General features: G+C 36.8%; 1 protein-coding gene and 1 long non-coding RNA gene across 2 annotated transcripts; both read left to right on the forward strand.

Moving 5' to 3' along the window:
* The first annotated feature begins 1,172 nt into the window (after positions 1 to 1,172).
* LOC145422395 (uncharacterized) lies at positions 1,173 to 2,201 on the forward strand. The gene is made up of 2 exons (XR_013903678.1): positions 1,173 to 1,335; positions 1,435 to 2,201. It is a non-coding gene; the product is annotated as an uncharacterized LOC145422395 (long non-coding RNA).
* Positions 2,202 to 11,361: 9,160 nt separating this feature from the next.
* LOC113011540 (uncharacterized) lies at positions 11,362 to 22,534 on the forward strand. The gene is made up of 8 exons (XM_080294178.1): positions 11,362 to 11,425; positions 11,499 to 11,807; positions 12,835 to 12,949; positions 20,033 to 20,163; positions 21,435 to 21,797; positions 21,913 to 21,936; positions 22,041 to 22,147; positions 22,246 to 22,534. The coding sequence occupies exons 1-8, from the start codon at positions 11,377 to 11,379 to the stop codon at positions 22,270 to 22,272; spliced, it is 1,125 nt and encodes a 374-aa protein (XP_080150304.1). The 5' UTR covers positions 11,362 to 11,376; the 3' UTR covers positions 22,273 to 22,534.
* Positions 22,535 to 22,727: the final 193 nt, after the last annotated feature.

Genomic DNA, 22,727 nt, shown 5'->3' on the forward strand with positions numbered 1-22,727 from the left:
GATACTATAAGTTTTATCTTCCAACTATCTAGTTCAGCCAAGATCAGTCCAACAATCAATGATACTCTTCATTTTAAGTCTCTGGGCCAGAAAAATGTCTAAATATGGTCAAAAAGCAGCCACATCAGGCAAAGCATATCAGAAAATCCTTGCCATTAAAACCTTGCTTCTGTAATACAATAATTTGCTTGTAGGATCAATAAGTATCTCTCTATTTGTCGGTTTATCTTTACAAATTAACCGGGTGACAAATTCTTTGGACTTGTGGAGAAACTGCACTTACATGCTATGGATTTAATGTAGAAGAAGAGTGCATTTAAATAAAGGAGGTAATGAACATTCACTGAACAGTTTGAAATAGCAGTAGTGACATAAATAACTTGGTAAAAAAGCAGGTGGAAGAACTGTCACATTCATTATTTCAAATAAGAAGTGGAAAGTTAGCAGGGAGCACATTCAAACTGGTTTAATTATGATCAAGAATTTAAAAAGCAGCACAACAGGGGCAGGACTAAACCAATTCAACCGATAGGTGGAGGCACAGCACGTAGTTTGAAGCTTTTATCATGAGGATGTGGTGATGAATTAACCCGACACTGCTACTGCTTCACAGTCTTAATCTCAGAGAACTACTCCTGTCACATCAGTGCCTGACGATGTCTTCATTGTATGCCTTTGGCTCTTTCTTCATCAGTCTTTACTGTAAGATGTCAAACTTCAGGTCTTTGTGAAAGTCTCTATTTTTTTATATACTTCTATGCCTAAACAGTCATGTTTAAAATATACGTTTTTTAGAGGTAATTTTGTTGGATTTTTTTTGTTTGGTTTGTTTTTGCACAAAGATGGTTATTGTATTTTCTCTGCAGGTCAGGTGAGTGCTGTTACATTTCAGCAATCGACTCCCCAGATAGTGGCAGAGAAAAGTGAAGTCCAGATCAATTGCAGTCATAATGATGGGAACCTTCCTGTAATGCTCTGGTATCAGCATATAAAAGAAAATCAGTCTATGACCCTCATTGGGTATGGATATCAAAATACCCGCCAAACATTTGAGGGTCAGTTTGAAGAACAATTCAAGTTGACAAGAGGAAGCGCAACAACAGGAACACTTACTATTCCAAGCGCAGAACTGTCACACTCTGCTGTTTACTTCTGCGCTGCCAGCACACAGTGATGTGGCTTAATGCCACTCCCTTACTAAAAGCATTTTTCCTACACCTGCAGGTGTGATGTGTCTCTTACAGACTTTCGCTGATAAAAACCGTGTTTAACCTACAACAGCACAAACTTGGAGGATGTCAGCTGTGATCGGGTTTCTTCTCATCTTGCTTTCAAGTAATTATTTCAAATTTTCTTGCACTTTTTACAACACTTCTTATTTTAACATGACTTCTACATTAGCTTCTTTTAATAGCTGCCTTTCTCCCCACGCAGGTCAAGCCAGCAGTGTGACCTTTCAACCATCTCATCCAAGAATAGTCAATGAAACATCCAATGTTGAAATTACATGCAGTCATGATAAAAATGACTTCTATCTAATGCTTTGGTACCAGCAAAAAGAAAATGGTTTAATGAGCCTCATAGGATACAGCTACTTCGGCAATGTCCCTGTCAAGGAAGAACAATTTGACAATCGCTTTGAGATTACAAGAGAAAATATCCAAACAGGAGCTCTGAGCATCAGCAGCGTGATTGTATCAGACTCAGCCATGTACTTCTGTGCTGCCAGCACACAGTGATGTGTTTTGGTGTAACGTCAATGCTAAAAACCTTGTTCTGACTGAACCAGGCTGCTGAAATGTGCCTCAAAACAAATGTGTTTTTAGCCAAATTTTCAGTGGTTCAAACTCACAGTATCTTTACTCCACATACACACCAGTGAGCCTGGGGTGCCCACTTCCTTTAACCAGTTTTGGAGACCCTCTGAGTTCATTGTTTACAGTTTGGTCCTTGTCAAAGTTTTTTAAAAATGTTTTTACACTTGCCAAGTACTTCTTTTTACAACACATCAACTTCACTTGCTGACATATATTTAACTCTTTAACTGGTACATCTGGTACATCATCATTCTTATTCAATTTGCAGGCTACATGGTGTAAAAAGAACCAAACGTTTACATTAAAAGGTGAAGCTGTAATTGTTAGCATAAACAGTCCAATGAAATAAACATAGCAGAAAAAGGGATTTCCCTGTTTATTCCATTCTGGTGTCATTTTTGAGTTTCTACTGTAGTTTATAACAGTCAAATTTATTAAAATTTGATATGTGATCTTATAACTTTGTGTTTGTAATGTAACATAATGTGTGGCTTTAATTTGAACGTGTTAAAATAATACAACAACAGTTAAATAATATCCATTATAATTAACATGTTCAAAAAGGAGTTTTAAAGACAATGTGGTGACAATCTCATATCACAATATCATGTTTTGCTTCTGGCTTTAATCAAGTAAATTAGTTGATCAAAACCGGTCATCTTATAAGTTTGGCAGGTAAAATAATTTCATATAATTTAAAATATTTTTTTAATATAATTAAAATGTAGACACTAACTTTTTCTTATTTGCAATGATGTTGCATGATGCTGTCACAGCAGCACAGAATACTGGCAACATTTCAAAAAGAACAGCAGTCCATCATGAAGGAGAGTTATAGATGATACTTCTCAAATCATGTGATCATGTGATCTCAGCTCATGATGTCTTTTGCGTTGAATGTGGTGAGGTTTGCATCTGCTGTATCATTCCACTGAAGGCAGCTCATCACTAACATGGTTATAGCAGTTATTTATTTCTCATTATTTATTCACTCTGGTGGGTGCTCTGTGAATTTACTCACACTTTATTTACTATACTTACTATATAAGTGACAAATCTGAGTAAATTCACTTTTTTTCCTCTGTTTTTTCTCTCATGGCTTCTAGGTCTGACTGTTGTTGTTCTTCAGTCTGAAGATCAAACGTCTGACCCAGGGAGAACAGTGACGCTGGAGTGCAAAATGGGTTCAGGGTTCAGCATGAGCAGCTACACCATGCTCTGGTACAGACAGAATCACCATGGAGCTGCAGTCGACTACCTTTTAAATGAATATGATAAAACTGTGGGACGCTTAAAGTCATTTCTCGAGGCATCCAAAAACAACTTCTCTCTACAAATAACTGAGCTGCATATGAATGACAGCAGCACCTACTACTGCGCTGCCAGTCACAGTGATACACACAGACCAGACACTCATACAAATAGCAAGTGTGTCTGTCACACATCACATATAACAGGAAGGGGCTGTGGCTTGTTTGGTTTGATATAAAATTTTTATACAGATGGAGCAGTCTACAAATCTTCAAAGTTACACAGAACTGACCTAAAACAATTTGGTGCATTTACTTTTAATATCAGATAAAAGTTAATGACTAACACCAATTACCACTTGCACAAAGAATAAGCCAAAACATTTTAAAGTCACATGTCTAACTGTTACATCTGTGTGTCTGTGCACACCAAAAGAGTTTAGACCATACCGTATTTATTGGAAGCAATAGATTTGTTTGTAAATCAGAATTTTGCATCACCATCAGCCTCACATGCAGCTGCACAGTCAATCCAATAAAGGATGAAGACCGCTGGTTTGAGGTTTAGTAAAATTGTGAAAAGAGCAAACAAATCTTCAGAAAAGTAAGAAAAAAACAACCCTAAGAGAATAATCAGTATCAGAATCTCTGGAGAAAGGAAATTAAGCTGCAGTTGGCTTGGTGGCCACTGGGAGACTGCTGCTGTAAAAATGAACCCCTTCAGATTGTCTGTATGAAAAACTGTGGGATGTTCATCTTGTTTCAGAAGCTTTAACTGCAGCAGCTTAATAAGTTGCATCAGTGCTGTGCCTGCTCAGCCTGTAAGAAATTTAAATGCAGAAAGATATATTTTTATTTGTCATATTATAATCAATGTAAACATGAATTTCCTCTTTTTTGTGCTTTTGATATTCACTGGTAAGAACATTTATACTCATATTACATAACTATAATATCTCTGGAAATTCTTCATCATATTTTTTCACTTAATTTGTTGACTCGCCTTTGTGTCTTTGTTTCCAGATTTCTCCCGGGGTGTTAAAATTGATCAGCTTCAAATTATTTTCAGTCGTGAAGGAACCAAAAATGTGACCCTGGATTGTAAACAAGATGATAGTCAATATTACTACATGTACTGGTACAGACAAAGCAGCAGTGGGAAACTGGAGTTAGTGACATTTTCTCCTGGTCAAAATTCTTGGAACATTGAAGCGCCTTTTGAAAAAATAAAGTACACCATGTCTCGGCCTTCCGTGCTTGAATCTACCCTGCAGATACACCCTGTTGAGCCTGAAGACACGGCTCTGTATTACTGTGCTTCCAGAATAGCACAGTGGTTAAGAAAGCATCTGCAGCTAAACAACAACCTCACAGGAAGAAGAAACTGGAAGATAAGAGGAAGATGGATAAATCTGAAAGCTGATGTGTTTAACTCTAAGAGCCCCATAAAAATAAGTATCAGGACTACATGACATAAAAGGAAACAATAATTGTTATAAAAGCAAATAAAGCACATTTATCTTATATATGAAGTATAAGAACTGTCTCTGCAAAGTTCAGTCATGTCTGTGCATCACCACAAAGCTGATCTGTTCAGATAAGTGAGCAGGTGTTGGTACTCAGTATATGACTACTTTAGTTAACTGTAACATTTGCAGTGTAAATTATAATGATTTAATACTGGAGTGTTATTACTGATAAATCTACCCAGATGTTTGAAATTGGCAATAACAGAATATCCAGAGTATAATGACTTTGACAGTTTTCCACTTGATTAATTCTGGTCAAAAACACTTTATGCCACCAGAACAACTATGACCTGTCAAGGTTTGGACTCCCCAATATCTCTGCTGGTGTCTAATAGTATCAGGCAGATCCTTTCAGTTCTGTCAGTTGTGAGGTGGGTCTTCCACTGATTGTTGTTCCAGGGGTCAGCATAAGAAGTCTGTCATTTCACTGTCATTTCAATAATACAAGTTTTCACTTGTATTATTATTTTGAAAGAGATCTGTTTTGGTTTTGTTTTGGTTTTGGTCTCTGCCTGAAATACATGCATTTAATTTTTATTCTGCTTTCTCCACATTTCAGCAATCTCCTCACCAAACAGTGGCACAGAAAAGTAAAGTCCAGATTGACTGCAGTCATAATGATGAGAACCTTACTCTAATGCTCTGGTGCCAGTATATATAGTATCAGTATATATAACAGAATAAGTCTATGGCCCTCACTGAGTATGGATATCAAAATGCAAGAGGGAACTTATCATTCAAAGAGCAGAACTGTCACACGCTGCTGTTTACTTCTGCGCTGCCAGCACACAGCGATGTGGCTTAATGCCACTCCCTTACTAAAAGCATTTTTTCCTATAAGCTCATGAGTGACGTGACTCTTTTCACAGACCTTTGCTGAACAAAGCCGTGTTTAACCTACAACAGCACAAACTTGGAGGATGTCAGCTGTGATCGGGTTTCTTCTCATCTTCCTTTCAAGTAATTATTTCCAATCTTCCTCTACTTTTTACAACACTTATACGATGTTTAACATGACTTCTAGATTAGCTTCTTTTAACATGTGGCTTCTCCCCCACACAGATCAAGCCAGCAGTGTGATCTTTCAGCCATCTCACCCAAGAATAGTCACTGAAACAGCCAATGTTAAAATTGCATGCAGTCATGATGATAATGGCCTCAATTTAATGCTTTGGTACCAGCAAAAAGAAAATGGTTTAATGAGCTTCATAGGATACAGCTACATAGGCAGTGTCGCTGTCATTGAGGAGCAGTTTGAAAATCACTTTGAGATTACAAGAGAAAATATCCAAGCAGGAGCTCTGAGCATCAGCAGCGTGATTGTATCAGACTCAGCTGTGTACTTCTGTGCTGCCAGCACACAGTGATGTGTTTTGGTGTAACGTCAATGCTAGAAACCTTGTTCTTACTGCTCTAGGCTGATGGAATATGTCTCAAAACAAATGACTGATTTGGCTTTAACAACAAGGTGTAGTTTTTAATGGGTGGAGAATAATATATTTTCTTTCCTTTTAGGGCACAAAAACTAAAAAAAAAATACACTAAAATGCCGCTGTCTATTTCTAAGTAGCTACTACAATAAAAGGAGGTGGAACTCTTCATTTAGGGTGAATTATGATTTCACTTTTCACAACTAGAATAAAATATCTTCTTTCTTTAGCTCTGTTGGCTGACATTTGCCACCAAAACTAAAAACATTAAAACCACATGATTGATCCTGGTAAGACACCGTTCATGCCAACAGAGCAGCTCTGACCTATCAACTCTCCACAATACCTGATCTGAGATCTGTAATCACTCATCTGCCTGCCTTCCTGCGTGTTTGGCTGTTTTTCTGTTCTTTGCATGATTACCAGTTTCTCACATTGTCACTGTCAATACTGACATCATTACTCTAGTCCAATCATCTTCTCGCCTGCCTTCTTTGAGCCAATGAGTCTTCTCAAGTTTTAAATATGAGCTCTTCATCATTCTCCCTAAAAAAGTGTCTTTCATGCAACACACCTCCTCCCCATCTCCGCCACTTTTCAGCAGCTGCATCATTACACTGAAGACAGTTCATTGCTAACATGGAGGTGGCAGTTATTTACCTGTACCTATCATTTATTATTCACTCTGGTGAGTGCTGTGTATTTACTCAAGCCTTATTTATGACTTAATACCTACTTGACTCTACATTAAATTTAGTTTCCTACTTGTTCTCTACCATGGCTTCTAGGTCTGACTGTTGTTGTTCTTCAGTCTGGAGATCAAATATCTGACCCAGGGAGAAAAGTGTTGCTGGAGTGCAAAATGGGTTCAGGGTTCAGCATGGGCAGCTACACCATGTTCTGGTACAGACAGAATCACCACAGAGCTCCAATCGAGTTCCTTATGAGGGAATACGAGAAACCTGTGGGACGCTTAGAGTCATTTATCGATACATCCAAAAACAACTTCTCTCTACAAATAACTGAGCTGCATATGAATGACAGCAGCACCTACTACTGTGCTGCCAGTCACAGTGATACACACAGACCAGACACTCATACACATAACCAGCGTGTTTGTCACAGATGGCGTAAAGCAGGAAGGAGCTGTGGCTTGTTTGGTTGTAAATGTCCTGGTGGAAATATAAGACAGAACATCTTCTGATCTTCAGGTCTATGTAGAATTAGGCAGACATTACATTAATTTATTTTTAATATCAGAAAAATGCTAATAACTAATATCAAATTTGTCTTACACAAATAATAAGTGTACAGAAGCAGATAAAAGTCATGTGCTTCTGGTGTACACCAAAAGAGATTAAGCCATGCAGTATTTTTGTAGGTAATAACTTTGTTTATAAATCCAAATTTTGCATCACAATCTGCCCTCACTCTGTATGGAGGTGCATAATTAATTCAATATGGGACAAAAACGGTGAGTTCGAAGCTTTTACTGGGTATAAAATTATGAAAAGAGCATGCAATAAACTGACTGATCATAAATAAAAGTATCAAAAACCAGGATGAAAACAGGAAAGGTGGCTTGCAGAAATCAACATTAGTTCATTTACCAGTAAAGTGATATAAACTGCCCCCTTGAGACCTGCAAGCAGCACTGTCACAGTACACTGGGGAGAGGATAATTAAGCTGCAGTTGGTTTGGTGGCCACTGGGAGACTGTTGCTGTAAAAAGGAAGCTGTGGAAAACTGTGGGTTGATGACATCTTGTTACAGAAGCTTTGACTGCAGCAGTTCAATAAGTTTCATCAGTGCTGTGACTGTTGTAAATATAAATGCAGAAAATTAATAATTTTTATGTTTTGTTATAAAAATGAATCTCCTCTTGTTTGTGCTTTTTATATCCACTGGTAAGAGCATTTATACTTATATTAGATAACTGTAATGTCTCTGGTAATTCTTCTTTATATTTTTCACTGAATTTGCTGATTTTGCCTGTTTTCTCTGTTTTCTTGTTTTACAGATTTCTCCCGGGGTGTTAAAATTGACCAGCCTCAATTCATATTAAGCAGTAAAGGATCTGCATTTGTGACTCTGAAATGTGAACAAGATGACAGACAACATTACTACTTGTACTGGTACAAACAAAGCAGCAGTGGGAAACTGGAGTTAGTGGCATATTCTACTGGTCAAGATAACTCGTTCATTGAAGCGCCTTTTGAAAAAATGAAGTACACCATGTCTCGGCCTTCCTTGCTTAACTCCACTCTGCAGCTACACCTTGTTGAGCCTGAAGACACGGCTCTGTACTACTGTGCTTCTAGTAGAACACAGTGGTTCAGGAAGCCTGAGCAGCTAAACAACAACCTCGGTGGGAAAAAAAAAATCGCTACATGATGGGAGGATGGATAAATAGAAAGGCTTGTATCTGTAACTCTGATAGCCTCTTAAAATAAATTTCAGAGATATACCAATGTGACATTATAGGCCAAAAGAAATCTTATGAACAATAATAAAGAACATTTACTGACACATATAAAGTACAAGAACTGCCTGTGCAAAGTTCAGTCATGTCTCTGCATCACCACAAAGCTGATCTGTTCAGATAAGTGAGCAGGTGTTGGTGCAGTAAAGATATTTTACTACGTTCAGTATTGTTTTCATGACATAAAATAAAATTATGCCATTTAATTATTTGCTACTACAAGCTGGATTTGCACCTTTTGGATGATTTCTCATATTCTTTAAATTATTTTCAAAATCAGTAAATAATTTTCAACGGCCACGAAGGAACATGTGCATCAAGGGACACGTGAGCAGTTTTAAGGAGGCAGGAATGAAGGGGTGTGGTGTAAAGAAGAGAGAGGATATAACATGTATAGGTTTGTTAGACACGAGCGGCATGTAAATGTTTCACCTCCGAGATGTTAGTTTTGTAATTTTGCTGTGAAAGCAGTTTATTGTGTGATTTCACATATCTACATTTAGGTTTACTTTCTAGAATGCCTCCAGCTCTGTACACATTTGGATTTATACTCGTGGTCCTTACAAGTAAGCTTAACAGTTTTGTCTTTTTTTGTTGAATTGCAATGCTCAAATTCACCTCACGTCACCTTTGTTTTTCTCACAGAAAAAGTGGAGAGTGTTACCTTTGAACAGTCGTCTGCTCAAGTTGTGAACAAAGGGACTGAGGAGCTCAGGATTAACTGCAGTCATGATGACAGCAACTTACAAGTAATGCTGTGGTACCAGCACAAGCAGAGTGATCAGGCAATGAGCCTCATTGGGTACACAGTACCCCAGAGTAAACCAAACTATGAGAGCCAGTTCACAGACCGGTTTGAGATAAAAAGAGACAACACAGTGAAAGGCTCTCTGATCATCAAAAGCCTTAATCTGTCAGACTCAGCTGTGTATTTCTGTGCTGCCAGCACACGGTGACGTGTTTCATATCCCTGCTATACTAAAAACCTCTGATAGAAAACTAATGACAAAGGCACAAAAACTTCCAAAAATGGGTTCAGGGTTTAGCATGAGCAGCTACACCATGTTCTGGTACAGACAGAACCATCATGGAGCTCCAATCAAGTTCCTTATGAGGGAATACGAGAAACCGTTGGGACACTTAGAGTCATTTATCGATACATCCAAAAACAACTTCTCTCCACAAATAACTGAGCTGCATATGAATGACAGCAGCACCTACTACTGTGCTGCCAGTCACAGTATTTTTGTAGGTAATAAATTTGTTTATAAATCCAAATTTTGCATCACCATCTCCCCTCACTCTGTATGGAGGTGCATAATTCATTTAATACGGGACAAAGACATTGGGTTTGAAACTTTTACTGGATATAGAATTATGAAAAGAGCATGCAATAAACTGACTGATCATAAATAAAAGTATCAAAAACCAGGATGAAAACAGGAAAGGTGGCTTGCAGAAATCAACATTAGTTCATTTACCAGTAAAGTGATATAAACTGCCCCCTTGAGACCTGCAAGCAGCACTGTCACAGTACACTGGGGAGAGGATAATTAAGCTGCAGTTGGTTTGGTGGCCACTGGGAGACTGTTGCTGTAAAAGGAAGCTGTGGAAAACTGTGGGTTGATGACATCTTGTTACAGAAGCTTTGACTGCAGCAGTTCAATAAGTTTCATCAGTGCTGTGACTGTTGTAAATATAAATGCAGAAAATTAATAATTTTTATGTTTTGTTATAAAAATGAATCTCCTCTTGTTTGTGCTTTTTATATTCACTGGTAAGAGCATTTATACTTATATTAGATAACTGTAATGTCTCTGGTAATTCTTCTTTATATTTTTCACTGAATTTGCTGATTTTGCCTGTTTTCTGTGTTTTCTTGTTTTACAGATTTCTCCCGGGGTGTTAAAATTGACCAGCCTCAATTCATTTCAAGTCGTAAAGGATCTGCATTTGTGACTCTGAAATGTGAACAAGATGACAGACAACATTACTACTTGTACTGGTACAAACAAAGCAGCAGTGGGAAACTGGAGTTAGTGGCATATTCTACTGGTCAAGATAACTCGTTCATTGAAGCGCCTTTTGAAAAAATGAAGTACACCATGTCTCGGCGTTCTGTACTTAACTCCACTCTGCAGCTACACCTTGTTGAGCCTGAAGACACGGCTCTGTACTACTGTGCTTCTAGTAGAACACAGTGGTTCAGGAAGCCTGAGCAGCTAAACAACAACATTGGTGGGAAAAAAATCGCTACATGATGGGAGGATGGATAAATAGAAAGGCTTGTATCTGTAACTCTGATAGCCTCTTAAAATAAATTTCAGAGATATACCAATGTGACATTATAGGCCAAAAGAAATCTTATGAACAATAATAAAGAACATTTACTGACACATATAAAGTACAAGAACTGCCTGTGCAAAGTTCAGTCATGTCTCTGCATCACCACAAAGCTGATCTGTTCAGATAAGTGAGCAGGTGTTGGTGCAGTAAAGATATTTTACTACGTTCAGTATTGTTTTCATGAAATAAAATAAAATTATGCCATTTAATTATTTGCTACTACAAGCTGGATTTGCACCTTTTGGATGATATTTCTCATATTCTTTAAATTATTTTCAAAATCAGTAAATAATTTTCAATGGCCACGAAGGAACATGTGCATCAAGGGACACGTGAGCAGTTTTAAGGAGGCAGGAATGAAGGGGTGTGGTGTAAAGAAGAGAGAGGATATAACATGTATAAGTTTGTTAGACACGAGCGGCATGTAAATGTTCAACCGCAGAGATGTTAGTTTTGTAATTTTGCTGTGAAAGCAGTTTATTGTGTGATTTCACATATCTACATTTAGGTTTACTTTCTAGAATGCCTCCAGCTCTGTACACATTTGGATTTATACTCGTGGTCCTTACAAGTAAGCTTAACAGTTTTGTCTTTTTTTGTTGAATTGCAATGCTCAAATTCACCTCACTTTGTTTTTCTCACAGAAAAAGTGGAGAGTGTTACCTTTGAACAGTCGTCTGCTCAAGTTGTGAACAAAGGGACTGAGGAGCTCAGGATTAACTGCAGTCATGATGACAGCAACTTACAAGTAATGCTGTGGTACCAGCACAAGCAGAGTGATCAGGCAATGAGCCTCATTGGGTACACAGTGCTTATGGGTGAACCAAACTATGAGAGCCAGTTCACAGACCGGTTTCAGATAAAAAGAACCAACACAGTGAAAGGCTCTCTGATCATCAAAAGCCTTAATCTGTCAGACTCAGCTGTGTATTTCTGTGCTGCCAGCACACAGTGACGTGTTTCATATCCCTGCTATACTAAAAACCTCTGATAGAAAACTAATGACAGTGGCATAATGTTTTTTCTTTTTGGACGTTGAAACTGTTCATCTTTTTATCAGGGCAACATTGGGGTATAACAAATCTATGTATTCTTTATGAAGTGTAATGTACCTATACATATGTAACAAATTTCCCAGTTTAACTACATTTAAGTTAATTTCAGCTTTAGTCTTTTTATGTGAAAAACTTTTTCTATTTTTTTTCTCTATAAAATATGTGCTTCACAGTACAACAATGCTAATCTAGCTGTTTCTGTTCCAATGTTGTTGCTTTTTGTATGTCTGCTTTAATATTAATAAACAGTAAAATATATTAAAGTTCATGTGATCTTATAACTTCTGGCTACTTAGACTCGACAGACTTGATGCACACTGGTTTTGATGCAATGAGCTGTTTTTAAAGAATGATTTATTACTCTAATTATTTAGACAAAAAGTGTTTGCAAAGGAGTTTTTCAACTGTGGAAGTAGTCCTAAACCAAAACATCATAAGGGTGACATAATAAAGACTTTTTAAGCAAAACTTTCATGAGGTAATAAGACAAGATTCTCAATATATAAAGCAGTAATATTGAACATTACATTACTTTTTTAAAAAATGATTGTTTCCATTACCTTTGGTTTGTTAGGATTAAATATGTACACCTACACAATCAATTAAATGTCAATAAATATATGTCAACATTGTTTTCAAAATGGTCGTATTGAAGAAAATTGTAGATGATACGTCCCCCAAATCACGTGGTCGTGTGACCTCATGATGCTTTTGTACTGAATACAGTGATGTTGCAACAGCTGCATCATTTCACTGGAGACAGCTCAATACTAACATGGTTGTCGCAGTTATTTACCTCTCGTTTTTTATTCACTCTGGTGGGTGTGTTGGCTGTGTATTTACTCACACTTTATTTACTGCCTAATAAGTGACAAATCTGAGTAAATTCACTTTTTTTCTCTGTGTTCTCTACCATGGCTTCTAGGTCTGACTGTTGTTGTTCTTCAGTCTGAAGATCAAACGTCTGACCCAGGGAGAACATTGATGCTGGAGTGCAAAATGGGTTCAGGGTTCAGCATGAGTGGCTACACCATGCTCTGGTACAGACAGAACCACCACGGAGCTCCAATCGAGTTCCTTGTAAAAGAATATGATAAACCTGTGGGACGCTTAGAGTCATTTCTCGATGCATCCAAAAACCTCTTCTCTCTACAAATAACTGAGCTGCATATCAATGACAGCAGCACCTATTACTGTGCTGCCAGTCACAGTGATACACACAGACCAGACACTGATACACATAACCACCCTGTCTGTCACAGATGGCATAAAGCAGGAAGGGGCTGTGGCTTGTTTGGTTGTAAAAGTCAGAGCACCTTTGTCCTGGTGGAAACATAAGTTTAAAATAGAACAGACTTAAAGAAGTCCAGACGCTTTTCTTTGCAAGCTCCTTTGAAAATAGAACAGACTTCAGCTCTTCAAATGTATGTAGAAATATGTAGAAATTCTAGAACATTTACATGGATTTATTTTTGATATCAGATCAATGAAATGTAACGACAGAAATCTGTCAGCATTGTTTCACATTTTTCAAAGCCATCCAATGGAGCATAACAGAGTCTTCACCACGACAATTGTGGGATCAGGGCCTCATGTTTGACATCCCTGAACAAGAACTTCTGTGTGTTTGCAACAAAAGCGATTAGACCACGCAGTCGTTATTGGAGATAATAGCTTTTTTGTAAATCCCAGCTTGGCATCACCATCTGCCCTCACTCTGTACGCAGATGCACAATTTATCCAATACAGGATACAAAAAAGGGAAGAGAATTAACATAAGTGCAGTCTATGTAGTTAGCAGATACAGTGGTTAGTGATAAAAACTGCCCCCTTGAGTCCTGCAAGCAGCACTGTCTCATTACTCTGAAGAAATTAAATTAAGCTGCAGTTGGCTTGGTGGCCACTGGGATATGGTTGCTGTGAAAATGAACCCCTTCAGATTGTCTGAATGAAAAACTGTGGGTTGATGACATCTTGTTTCAGAAGCTTTAACTGCAGCAGTTCAATAAGTTGCATCAGTGCTGTGCCTGCTCAGCCTGTTAGAAATACAAATGCAGAAAGATATATTTTATTTGAAATAATTTAATAACTGTAAAAATGAATTTCCTCCCATTTGTGCTTTTTATATTCACTGGTAAGAACATTTATACTTATATTAGATAACTGTAATATCTCTGGTAATTCCTCATCATATTTTTTTCACTTAATTTGTTGATTTGTCTCTTTGTTTCCAGATTTCTCCCGGGGTGTTAAAATTGATCAGCCTCAGTTTATTTTCAGCTATGAAGGAACCGCAAATGTGACCCTGGATTGTAAACAAGATGACAGTGACTATTACTACATGTACTGGTACAGACAAAGCAGCAGTGGGAAACTGGAGTTAGTGACATATTCTCTTAGTAAAGATTCTTGGAACATTGAAGCTCCTTTTAAAAATTCACAGTACACCATGTCTCGGCCTTCCTTGCTTGAATCCACCCTGAAGATACACCTCGTTGGGGCCGGAGACACGGCTCTGTATTACTGTGCTTCTAGTATAGCACAGTGGTTCAGGAAGCCTGAGCAGCTAAACAACAACCTCAATGAAAAAAACACGACGAGTTGGGGAAGATGGATAAATAGGAATGATTATGTGTTTAACTCTGATGGTCCCTTAAAATGAATTTAAAGGAAATACCAATATGACATGAACAGATACAATCATTTTTATAAAAAACAAATAAATAACCTTTATAAATACACATAAAGTACAAGAACTGCCATTTCACAGTTCAGTCATGTCCCTGCATCACCACAACGCTGATCTGTTCAGATAAGTGAGCAGGTGTTGGTACAGTAAAGATATTTTACTACATTCAGTATTATCCTCACAAACAGTTTGTTATCAACATCCACGTGCTTTAGTTTCTACTTCATTCATTTATTTATTTTGGTGTGTTCGGTTTGATTGGATCAAGTTCAGAAGATTATCACACACTGACCTCTACTGGGTTTATACGGGATAACAATTAATCCAAATAAAGTGCAATTTATACTAAATATTATAGCTACTGTACACATGCTCTCATAAAATGCTTATAGTTTGCACTATTAAGTCTGTTCTTAATGAAATTTTAGGTTTAAACATGAGAACAATTCTTGTGCTGCTAATTATTTACTCATCCTTAAATGTCAAACATGTAAATATACATCAGCTTTTACACAGTGAACTGATGGGATGTTTGAATATATAATTAAGTTCTGGAATGTTCCAAAATACATCATAAAAGTTAGCAATAAATTAGAAATTTGAATAAGAATAATTGAAATGTAAGGTATTATAAGGTAAGTATAGCCCAGGCTAATTTGCAGTGGAGCAAATGTAACTAAATAAATATATTTAGACATAAATACCGTTTTAAGGACATAACTACGTTACTCAGTATGTGATTACTTTAGTTAGCTCAAACTTATGTTGTGTAAAATATATCAAATAAATATTTTTTACATCAGTATCTACATACAATTTTATATTATTATGAAATGGCTCATTGTGTTCTTGACTATAACTATTATCTTACAATTCACTTCAGAATAATAACCTTTGCTCTTTTATTTCTATGATTCTATATCCACACAATCCAATATTATGTTATAATTTGTCAAAATGTCCTTTCAGTTATACAAACTATATCATTTATGTGACAAATTTACTCTTATGAACTCGACTAGACAGCAGAAGTTCATCCAGAAACAATGAGATTTTAATTTACTGGTATTACTGGTATCAAATACTTAGTGCTTGGTTGTTTTGCATACCATGCTTTTATAGCATTCTATGCAGGGTCTTATCTGAAGGTTACAGTTACCAAAATGCGTGAGCGTCCATTTATAGTATTTCTCATCTTGCTTGCCAATAACTGATTGGATAAAGCGCTGTGACCACCAGAGATGTCACCTCCTCTGAGCAACTACAAACACAAATAAAAAAGTCTCTTTGTGTTTTTTCTGCCCTCCCTTCCTGCTTCTTTTCTTAGCTGTCACAGAAATAGCAGCAGTCAGGTTGGAGCGCGTTCAGCCGTCAGTCAGCCCGACCTGCACAGCTGCGCTCACAGGCAGACAGAGATGGAGGCTGAGATAGGGAGAAGCGGGGTGGGGGAAGGAGAGAGGAGAGAACGAAAAAGACGCAAGGTTTTTGTGTGATGCTTTTTCACCGTGGGGACAGGGGGCCACGGTGATACAATCCCATAGAGCCGTCGTACAAAAACCTCCTCCCATTAAAATGCATTGTGAAGACTGCTACATGCAACTTAAAACGTCGTTAGAGCGGAAAAATCACTAATCTGAAGGTGTCTGGGATGGAGGAACACTTTGGTAGTGAAAACCTATTCCTAAGAAGAAATTTTAATGGGAAATAAGTTTTTAAAGACTTGCAATTCATATTTGCAGCAGTTGGATGTTTGTATTGTTATCTCAACAAACACAAAACAAATTTGGTCATTGTAAAGATCACCCTCCATGTTTAAAGTGTTTAAAGATCACCTGGATTATTAGAATATGTGTAAACTGGATGTTTCTGGAAAGTTTTGAGAGTTTTTGGCAGAGGAGGCCTACAGCGTGACTCTGGAACTGAAGCTTACTTTGGAAAAGGAACAAAACTCACTGTTTTAGGTAAGTTGGATATCTCAAAACTTTGATTCGTCCTATTACACAGAAATTGGTGTAAATGCTGGTTTGACAGTGAAGGAAAATTCTGTTCTCATAAAAATCTAAAATATTGAGCTAAAAACGGAGCACTGTGACCTACAATAATCCTGCTTACTTTGGCCAAGGAACCAAGCTGACAGTTTTAGGTAAATATTCCACTTTACTTCCATTTTTTGACAAATATGACATTGGCTACAGCCTCAGTGTTAACATAAATGTTCGTTAATAGTAACCTAAAGGTTATTCTGGTGAAAAAAGAGTTTCATGCTGAGTATTTTGCACTGTGACCAACACACAACCTGCTTACTTTGGCCAAGGAACCAAACTGACAGTTTTAGGTAAATATTCCACTTTACTGCAGCGTTTTGTGAACTGTAACTTTGTTTAGAGCCTTAGCATTGACAGGAGTATTAGTAAAGACTATTGTCAAAAATTATTCTGATACAAAAAGAGTTTCATGCTGAGTATTTTGCACTGTGACCACCGGCCAACCTGCTTACTTTGGCAAAGGAACCAAGCTGACAGTTTTAGGTAAATATTTCATTTTACTACAGTTTTTGATAAATATGACTTTAACTATAACCATAGTATAAACAGAGGTATCCATGAAGACTATCCTTAGAGAGGATTCGGATACAAAAACAGTTTCATGCTGAGTATTTTGCACTGTGACCTACACTGAACCTGCTTACTTTGGCCAAGGAACCAAACTGACAGTTTTAGGTAAATATTTCATTTTATTTCTGTGTTCTGATAAATGTACCTTTCTTCAGAAGCTTAGTACTGACAGGATTATTAGTAAAGACAATCCTCAGAGATAATTCTTGTGCAAAAACAGTTTCTTGCTGAGTGTTTTTGCATTGTGTCAGGGCAGCGAAGCTTACTTTGGAAAAGGAACAAAACTGACTGTATTAGGTAAATATTTCATTTTATTTCTGTGTTCTGATGAATGTACCTTTATTCAGAAGCTTAGTACTGACAGGATTATTAGTAAAGACAATCCTCAGAGATAATTTTGGTTTCTTGCTGAGTGTTTTTGCACTGTGACAGACCAGCGAAGCTTACTTTGGAAAAGGAACAAAACTGACTGTACTAGGTAAATATTTCACTTTATTTCCGTGTTCCGAAAAATGTACCTTTCATCAGAGGCTTAGTATTGACAGGATTATAAGTAAACACAATCCTCAGGCATAAAAAGAGTTTCATGCTGAGTGTTTTTGCACTGTGACAATGCTAACGAAGCTTACTTTGGCCAAGGAACCAAACTGACAGTTTTAGGTAAATATTTCACTTTATTTCCGTGTTCCGAAAAATGTACCTTTCATCAGAGGCTTAGTATTGACAGGATTATAAGTAAACACAACCCTCAGGCATAAAAAGAGTTTCATGCTGAGTGTTTTTGCATTGTGACAATGCTAACGAAGCTTACTTTGGCCAAGGAACCAAACTGACAGTTTTAGGTAAATATTTCACTTTATTTCTGTGTTTTGATAAATGCAATTTTGATTAGAGCCTTAGTGTTGTCAGAAGTATTATCAAAGACGTTTGTCAAAGGTTATTCTGGAACAAAAAGGGTTTCATGCTGAGTATTTTGCACTGTGAACACTGGCAATCCTGCTTACTTTGGCCAAGGAACCAAATTGACAGTTTTAGGTAAATATTTCACTTTTTCTACTGTGTTGGATGAATATCGATTTGTTCAAAGGATTAGTAAAAGTGCTGGCAGAAGTATGAGCAAAGATTATTCCCAAAGAGAAGTGTGGTAGAGAAAGAGTTTCATGCTGAGTATTTTGCACTGTGACAAACACCGAAGCTTACTTTGGAAAAGGAACCAAACTGACTGTATTAGGTAAGTAAAGCATGAAAATAACCAAATAAATGCATAAAGATGTTCAAGGGTGAAGCTGCAAAAAGAAATGTAAGGAGCTCAGATGTTTAGAGTGCTTTTTGACATTAAGCCTGAGCGCTGTGTCAATAGAGAAGCTTATTTCGGTCAGGGAACAAAACTGACTGTTATTGGTAAGTAAAACTTTTCTCTCACATCAATTCAACACAGAAATAATTAAAACATGTTAAAGGGCAGCTGTTGCTTCAGATTTCTTTTCTTAATAGTAGCTTAAATGCTTAAAGAAGCAAAGTGAAAGAAGCATCGTGATGTTTTGAGCACAGATTAAGTTCACTGTGCCACTGGTGGTTATGAAGCTTTCTTCGGTGGAGGAACAAAATTAACTGTTTTAGGTAAGAAAGAAAAATGACACATAATGTTTGTAATAAGATTTGGGCCAGAGGAATAACTAATATAAAAAACTTTCTTACATGAGCAGCTTGGTAACAAACTTACTGTACTTGGACTCGTTATAGTCTGAGCTCAGTTCTTTTTGTTCAGAAGCTTAAACACTGTGCCAATTATGAAGCTTATTTCGGCCAGGGAACAAAACTGACTGTTCTTGGTAAGTGAAAAATCTAAATGTCTTTTCATAAACATAGTTAAACTAGTTAAAGCTGACAAAAGTGTTTCAGTAAGGGGTTTGGCTTTTAAACTGGTGAAAACAACAACAACAACAAAAAAACCACCAGTCAAGCACATTTAGAGTTTTTAATTTAAAAGAAAAGTAAAAAGAAAAGTAAAAGGAAACTTTACTATTTTTTATGAAGAGACCAAAAAATGAAGATGCAAAGTAGAAACAACATGTTGGGCTGTTTTGAGCACTAATTAACTTCACTGTGACTCTGGTGGTGCTTCAGTGGCTTACTTTGGTGGAGGAACAAAATTAACTGTTTTAGGTAAGAAATAAAAACTATAACATGAGTATATGTATGTCTGCAGTAAGGTCTTGGTGACATTAATCCAAATAGATGTTAAAATTTCCCAACTGGAGTCATTATTGAACAAACTGTATTTGAGGTCTCTGTAGTCTCAGCTCAGGGCTTTTTGCTCTGAGGTTTAAATGCTGTGTCAGAACGAAGCTTATTTCGGGCAGGGAACAAAACTAACTGTTCTTGGTAAGTGACGAATCAAAATTTATTCTTATAAATGTTACAAAACAAAAACCAATTAAAGAATAAGTGTTGCCTGAAAAAACAAACATTTTGTTTCATATTAAATTTGTAAAAACTTAAAAGAGCAGTGCAGCATATGTGGGATTTTTAACTTAAAGAAAAGCAACATTTGGTTTATTAAAAGTAAGCAAAGAATTAAGAAACAAAGCAGAAGCAGCATGTGTTGAGCTGTTTTGAGCACTGATCAGGTGCACTGTGACTCTGGTGCTTCAGAGGCTCACTTTGGTGGAGGAACAAAATTAACTGTTTTAGGTAAGAAAACATTTTAAAGTTCACTAAATAAAGTTGAGGACTGATTTTGTTAAGCTGCCTCTAAAACTTTAAAATCACACCAAAAACTCAGGTAGCTAAAGTCAAAGTCTTTACATGTAAAAAAGTGACAGTTGGAATCATTTCCATGTGGCAAAGCTAAAGAGAGGCACTAGAAAGGGTTTTTGTCACAGTACAAAGTCTCTGTGCTCCTACAACGAGGCTTACTTTGGAGCTGGAACTAAACTCACTGTTTTAGGTAAGAAAACTTCCAACAAAAATCAGCTGGGCTTTACTCTCATGGTGTTTATGTGTTGGTTGAGTGACAACATTTAGTATATGTTTCATTTATTTATTTACCTTTATGTTATGGTAGTGAAAAAAGTGGGCAATCGTTAAAGTTTAAAAGTAATTTATGTAGAAGTTTTCTTGTGCCAGGAGAAAAAAGTGTTATCAGTGTTCTCCAGTTAAAGTACTGTGCCTATGAAACATTGGCTCTGCGCCCAGAATATTGTTCTCACACTCAGTTCTTATCAGCTCTGTGAAATACTGTGAGTTTCCAGTCAGAAGCTTATTTTGGAGCTGGAACTAAACTCACGGTTTTAGGTAAGAGTGCAAAGATGGATTAACATTAAAGTAATAATTTCTGATGAAATATTCATTGGGATCCTTCTGTAAATTAGTTGGTTTTAATGTCTGTTATTTTAGATTTGTGCATTTCCAAAATTAATTCTCTTACATGGTCAAAATCTGCTTAATAATGCTACAAGCCTCAGGTCTTTTCTATATGTTTGGGTATAAAGGTTGTTTAACACTAAAAAAAAAAAGAGAACAAAGACAGACAGCAGCTTTCTAGAGCAGTTTTTTTCTACAGCAGTTTATCAGTGTGAACAACTACGACCCTGCTTACTTTGGCAGTGGCACCAAACTCACAGTACTGGGTAAGAATAGTGCATAAATACTTGTTTTTAGAGATGTAAAGATGTCGTCATCCATGCTGTAAACCTTTAAATTGCATTTTAATGAGTAAATGTCTCAGAATGTGTCAGAAAACTGTGATATTTGGAAGAAAAAAAAAAGGCCTCAAGTCTGGAAGATTTGTGTTATGGAACAGCTGGCAGAAAAGTGCAGTTTGTTTCATCAAAAAGTGATTTAAATTGCACATAGCAGAGTAATCGTTTTGCATGTGAATGAGGTGAATCCAAGTGTTCTAAGTCTTGTGAGTTTTTGTGGCTGTGACTTGGCATTGTGCTCTGGCACTTATCCTCCTTATTTTGGAGAGGGAACCAAGCTAACAGTTCTGGGTAAGATCACCACAATAATTTAGTAATAAAGAAAATGTGAGTTTTGTAATCTGAATTCATCCTTTGTGTTAATATGTGTGAAAAAAAAAGTTATCCTAGATGTTTTTAATTGTAATGTTTGCCTGGCATGTGCACGAGACTTGGGTGTCTTACATTTGTTGTAGATCTAAAGGCAGTTTTAGTCATGTGTGTTAATGTGATTCTTCTTTGTCCTTTGTCCTTGCAGAAGAAAACAGTAAAATCACTCCACCACAAGTAAAAATACTGAGACCTTCAAAACATGAGTGCAGAAACAGCAAAGACAAAAAAAGAAAGAAGACCCTCGTCTGTGTGGCCTCTGGTTTCTACCCTGACCATGTCAAAGTGTATTGGCAAATGAATGGGAAAAATGTCACTGATGGTGTGGCAACAGATGAAGCTGCGCTTGAAGGAAAAGATGACAACAACCAGACCGTGTACAAAATCACCAGCAGGCTGAGAGTCTATGCCAAACAATGGGAAAATCCTGACAATACCTTTAAATGCGTTGTCAATTTCTTCAGTGGCACTGTATATACAGATTATTCAGATTTTATTGACGGAGTTACGGGTAAATTCTTGTGGAACTTAATCGTCTTGCTCTTATATGCACATATTATATGCAAATCTTTTAATATTTCAGTCATCTGTTGTGAACTAATAATTTCTTCTTTTTTTTCAAACAGCTGAGACAAATTCTATATCAAGAGGTAAATATTATAGATTATTCCTTCAGTGAATCAGTTCTAGCATGATTGTCATCACTTGGAAATATAGAAGCTGTGTTGTATCACTAAATGTTTCTTATTTACAGAGAAGTATTTGACAACTACACAAAATTTCAAGGTCGTCTACAGCATGCTTACTGTCAAGAGCTGTGCCTATGGAGCTTTCGTTGGATTTTTGGTGTGGAGGCTTCAGGTTTGTCCAAATCTTGTCCAAAAAAATTGTCTCTCTCTATAATAATAACAGTAACACAAATGACTTATTACTCTCTGCGTTCTTTCTATGTTTTGCAGCGTTTTGGTGGAAAGCAGAAGTACTGAGAGCTGAGCTGAAGCCTCAAAAAATAACTCTGGGACATGAGTTACCTTGCTCTCTGTAAATATCGTTCACAAACAGTCTATTGTTAAAGTGCACACTGTTAATCACCTGTTCAAGTTCTGCTGTGGATTTTTATGTGCTTATTTGTCTTTATATAATTAATAACTGCCTTTCAAATAGACTGATGTCAATTTCTTATACAAAGTGATTTTCTGTGTGTAACTTGATTTTCTACTTAATAAAAGTATGTTAGATTATTTTAAAGCTGTGTTGTTCTTGTGTAGTTTGCCCTGGAAATACTTTTTAAAGCTGTGAATCAGTCTTCATATCATAATATCAAACACTATTACTTAATTTGAAAAAGATAGGATGAGACAGGTGAATAATAATGTGTCATTTGATCAAACTTGTGAAGAATATCATCGCCTTTCTCTGGTTTTACATCTCAAGTTTTTCC

The sequence above is a fragment of the Astatotilapia calliptera genome, chromosome 19 (genome assembly GCF_964374335.1).
Source record: "Astatotilapia calliptera chromosome 19, fAstCal68.1, whole genome shotgun sequence".
Classification (NCBI taxonomy): Eukaryota; Metazoa; Chordata; class Actinopteri; order Cichliformes; family Cichlidae; genus Astatotilapia; species Astatotilapia calliptera.

Bases quoted from the DNA above. Each gene is read 5' to 3' on its own strand.
- LOC113011540 (XM_080294178.1), top strand. From the start codon at position 11,377: ATGCCTCCAGCTCTGTACACATTTGGATTTATACTCGTGGTCCTTACA. The intron at 11,426-11,498 runs GTAAGCTTAACA...TTTTTCTCACAG, and splicing joins TATACTCGTGGTCCTTACAA to AAAAAGTGGAGAGTGTTACC. The intron at 20,164-21,434 runs GTAAGAAAACTT...TTGTCCTTGCAG, and splicing joins AACTAAACTCACTGTTTTAG to AAGAAAACAGTAAAATCACT.